The sequence below is a fragment of the Lynx canadensis genome, chromosome B4, assembly GCF_007474595.2.
Source record: "Lynx canadensis isolate LIC74 chromosome B4, mLynCan4.pri.v2, whole genome shotgun sequence".
In the NCBI taxonomy this organism is placed as follows: domain Eukaryota; kingdom Metazoa; phylum Chordata; class Mammalia; order Carnivora; family Felidae; genus Lynx; species Lynx canadensis.
In genome coordinates this window covers 79,094,211-79,098,335 of record NC_044309.1, presented here as the reverse complement: position 1 = coordinate 79,098,335, position 4,125 = coordinate 79,094,211, and the positions used below count along the sequence as shown (strand labels likewise).

General features: G+C 55.5%; 1 protein-coding gene across 2 annotated transcripts; it reads right to left on the bottom strand.

Moving 5' to 3' along the window:
- Nucleotides 1-96: 96 nt before the first annotated feature.
- MFSD5 (major facilitator superfamily domain containing 5) lies at nucleotides 97-2,497 on the bottom strand. 2 transcript variants are annotated; one of them, XM_030322715.1, is made up of 2 exons: nucleotides 2,317-2,497; nucleotides 97-1,701 (listed from the first exon to the last, which is right to left on the bottom strand). In XM_030322715.1, exon 2 carries the CDS (start codon nucleotides 1,681-1,683, stop codon nucleotides 331-333), a length of 1,353 nt encoding a protein of 450 aa, XP_030178575.1. In that variant the 5' UTR covers nucleotides 1,684-1,701; nucleotides 2,317-2,497; the 3' UTR covers nucleotides 97-330. The 2 variants fall into 2 exon arrangements, with proteins under 2 accessions (XP_030178575.1, XP_030178576.1); XM_030322716.1 differs by lacking the exon at nucleotides 2,317-2,497 and adding an exon at nucleotides 2,094-2,215.
- Between the last annotated feature and the right edge of the window lie 1,628 nt (nucleotides 2,498-4,125).

Genomic DNA, 4,125 nt, shown 5'->3' with positions numbered 1-4,125 from the left:
CTGGCAACCCCATCTCTATCCTCAAACTCTCCAGCTGCCCACTCACCAGAAACTACTGATGTGGGTACAGGTGAGGGTAAGTGAATCCAATCAATGATCAATTAAAAGTGTTTATTTTTAAATGGAAAGGGAGTAACACAGAGGCAACTTCTGGCATCTTCTTTCTAGGCCATCACCCCCACGTGCTCTCCGGCTCAAAGCACTGGCGGGAGGGGCCCCGGGACAGGCTGAGGGCCCAGACAGCTGCGAAGTCAGTCACAGAGAGATCTGTACAATTCTAGAGAGGTGGGATTCAAGAGTCCTTCCCAGCCTCCTCATCCTGGAGCAGGGCTAGAGCTCAGGGGCATAGGGCTCTCCGGTGGGCGAGGGCACTCGCAGCTCAGCATTGTGCCTTACCACGGTGAAGAGCCCCACCACCGCTAGCAGGGCCATCACCATGACGGCAGAGCAGATGCTGAACATGTTCCGGGTGCCCGTTTTGTGATCGCTGTCATGGAGGACTAGGAGCCCCAGGCAGGCGAGTAAGTGCAAGGGCACCCGGAACCAGTTGAGTACGCCAGCTTGCTCTGTCTCAGGGATCACCTTTCTCCGCAGGAAGCTCATGCTGGGAAAGTATAGCCCGCAGGCCAATTCGATAAGTAGGAAGGCTATGAAGGACTCCACTGGATTCTCCTGGCCTGGGCTGGTGGAGAAAGTCAACATGAAAAGGGAGAAGACGACGATGAGGACAGCAAGGGAGAGTAGGTGCATGGGCTGAAGGTGGTACCTCTTGGAGGTAGCAATGCGGTACAGGGAAGAGCCAAGCAGGCTGGCTGCCATGAAACTGGAGAAGACGATGCCCAGCGGGGCCCCATGTGGGTCCAGCACAGGTGTCCAGAGGAAGACAAAGATGAAGATGACACTCTCAAACAGGGCTTGTATGGTGCCTAGCAGTAGCACGCGGCGGTCTGACAGGAGACAGCGGAGGCCTCCGGCACAAGTCCTTGAAAAGGCACGCTGCCGATCATAGTTCTCTCCCCAGTTATGAAGGGCCAAGGCCCCAGCCAGAGCCAAAAGAGGGATGGCAGCCACGAAGGGCGCTACAGGCCCCAGCCCCATCCAGCAGGCCACCGCCTCGGCTGCCACGCCTGCCACTACAGCCAGCACATGGTTCCAGAAGGCAGCTCGGGCAAAGGTAGCTGGGATCCACTCAGCAGGGAAGTCATGGCGCTCCACGTGTTCATGGATGTACCAAGCCTCAAAGGCAGAGAAGAGCAGGGCGGTGGACAGCCCACCAAGTGCTCGGCCCATCAGCAGCACAAAGTAGTCCCAAGAGAGTTTGGTTAAGCAGCATAGAGAGTAAGTGAGGGAGAAGAGGACACAAGACTTCTTGCGACCCAGCCAATCCACAAGGGAGGAGGCCACCAGTCCAAAAAGGACTGTGGAGGCAAGGCCACAGACATAGAGGATGGCAATCTGACCCTCCAGGAAGTGGTAATGCTGATACAGTTTATAGAGGTAGGGGGCCTGGAGCCAGTCAGCTGCCAGGGCCAGGAAGTAGACCTGATAGAAGTCCAGTTGAAACCGAAGGAAAGAGGGGTTGCTGCAGGCCCTTCCAGGGGGCTTAGCCTGGCATCTTGACAACTCCAATCCTAGGCAGGAGGCCAGGAGGACCACAAAGGCAAGGTAGGCAGTCACCAGCATGGCGGGCCCCCGGACGACCTAGAGAAGGAGGGGTGGGGGTGGGGTGAGAGTCACATCCATTGCCCAGGTAGCACTGTCAAGGGGCTGGGTGTCTAAGCAGAAGGCAGTTTCACCCCCCCCACCCCCCCCCACCCCCCGCCAACTGCATTTCCCCACCCCTCAACTCCACTCCTCTAGAGCTCAGACCGGAGGGACCAGTTGAGTGGGTGGGAGGAGTGGCCCGCCAGAGCCGTCTCCTAGGACACGGTGGGGCAAGGAGGGGTAAGAGGAGAGGGGAGAAGACTGAGCACTCGCCCCACCCTTGCCTGGCATAGCAAAGAGGGAGTCCCTTCAATACAATAATTCCGGCCCCACGAGTTAAAGGGATGCTGCCCTCTTCTTCCACGACAGCTTCTGCATACTTCTATTACCTCCCATTCCCTCTCGAGAGCTCGTTTTAGTCCTCAAAGTCTTTCCATCTGTCCAGGGCATCCCTCCCGCCCGCGCGGGCCTCCCGATTTGCTTCAGGGTCACGCGCGTGCATCTCGGGTTCCCCCTCCTCCAGGTCTTAGGCAACCCCCTGCGCCCCCTAGCCCCCGCCCAGCGCCCCGTCGCCGCCACACCCACTCGCGCCTCGCCCAGACCCCGTCTCACCTGCTGCCCCGGTCTACGGGGACGCCCCGGACACGTCCGGCTCCAGGCCGCCCGGACGCCCTGCTCGCTCTACCTCCGGCTCGGGTTCGGGTTCCAGCAGCTTGCCCGCCTCTCAGCCTGCTTCCGGGAGCCGGGTAGGCCTCTGGCCGCCGCCATGATGGCCCCCTCACGTGACGGGGCGCGGCGCTCAAGCTCCGCCCCTGCTCCGCCTTCTGCCCCCCCAACCTCTGCTAGGAGCCCAACTCTCGACGCCCGCAGTAAAGAGTAGAGGCAGTAGTAGTTGCTACTGTGGCTCCTACCCCCTTCGCTGTTTTCCCGTGACACCCGCTTCTTCGACTCCCGGGTGCCTGTGGGGCCGCCCTGAAATAAGGATCCATTTTTTCTCTCCCTCCGCAACATGGAGAATGCCCGCAGTCCCGCAGACTCGCGGGCTGGCCCTTCCTAAGAAATGTCGCTACCCCGAGCCGAGCCGGCTCCTCGGTTTCCCTCTTTCTCACAGTAGCGACCGCCGGGCCCGACGTCAGTATGGCCCAGACACCTGAGGGAGGCAGTGTGGTGTAAAGGACTTTCGCCGGGCTAAGGCTCAAATCGCACCCCTGTCCCTTACCACTGCATGGCCTCGGGCAAGCCACATTACTCCTCAGTGTCCCAATTCCTTTGTCTGCAGTCACAGGAGAGCAGTGCACAAATTAAAAAGGCTCAAGTTCAGCCTTGGTGCTGAACGCCCACCTTCTGCCACTTACCTAAGCTGTGTTACATTGGAAAGATTATTTAACCCGTCTCCTGTCTTACTGTTATTTCCAGTGGCTTCCCATCTCATTAACTGTAAAAGTCAGAATCTTTATAATGACCTACAAAACCTTCTATCCTCTGTTCCTCTGCTACTTCTCTGATTTCATCTACAATTCTCCCTTTAGAGTCTTTCTACTCCGTCTATACTGGCTACCTCCCGGGCCTTTGCACACTGTGGCCTGCAAGGTTCTGGTTCTTCTCCCAAATACCCACATGGTTCCCTCCCTCGGCCCCTCCAGTTCTCTGTTCACATGTCACCTTATCAGACCTTCCTGAGCCATCCTGCTTAAAATAGCAACACCACCACATCCACCACAGCAATCCACCTGCTATCCTTCCAGCCTCTATTCACCTTTGCTGCATTTTCCCCATACTTCACACCATCTGGCACACTATGTGTTTTACTGATTTACTGTCTCTTCTCCTTACAAATTTTTATCTATTTGTTCACTTGTATTCCCAGTAGTTAAAACAGTTATTGGGGAGGTGCCTGGCTGGCTCATCTGGAAGAACATGTGGTCGTGAGTTTGAGCCCCAAGTTGGGTGTAGAGATTACTATAAAAAAGAAATAAAGTGGGGCTCCTGGGTGGCTCAGCTGGTTAAGCGTCCGACTTCAGCTCACGTCATGATCTCACGGTTCGTCAGTTTGAGCCCCAGGTCGGGCTCTGTGCTGACAGCTCAGAGCCTGGAGCCTGCTTCGGATTCTGTATCTCTCTCTCCCTGCCCCTCCCTCTCCCGCACGCTGTCTCTTTCTCAAAAATAAATAAACATTAAAAAAATTAAGAAAGTTAAGAAACAGTTATTGGTAAGTACAAAGGATTCAGTAAATATTTGATGACTGAATAAGTTAATCCAGATAAGTTACTCTAAAAAGTATTGGCCCATATTAGCTGGTAACACTCCTCAAACAGTTATCATGTACCTAAGCTCTGTTTTAAGAATTCCTGGGCTGTCTGCTGCAGATGAATTATTTAACTGTCACAAACAACCCACGAGGTAGGTACTATTATTATCCTT

Bases quoted from the DNA above. Each gene is read 5' to 3' on its own strand.
- MFSD5 (XM_030322715.1), bottom strand. From the start codon at position 1,683: ATGCTGGTGACTGCCTACCTTGCCTTTGTGGTCCTCCTGGCCTCCTGC.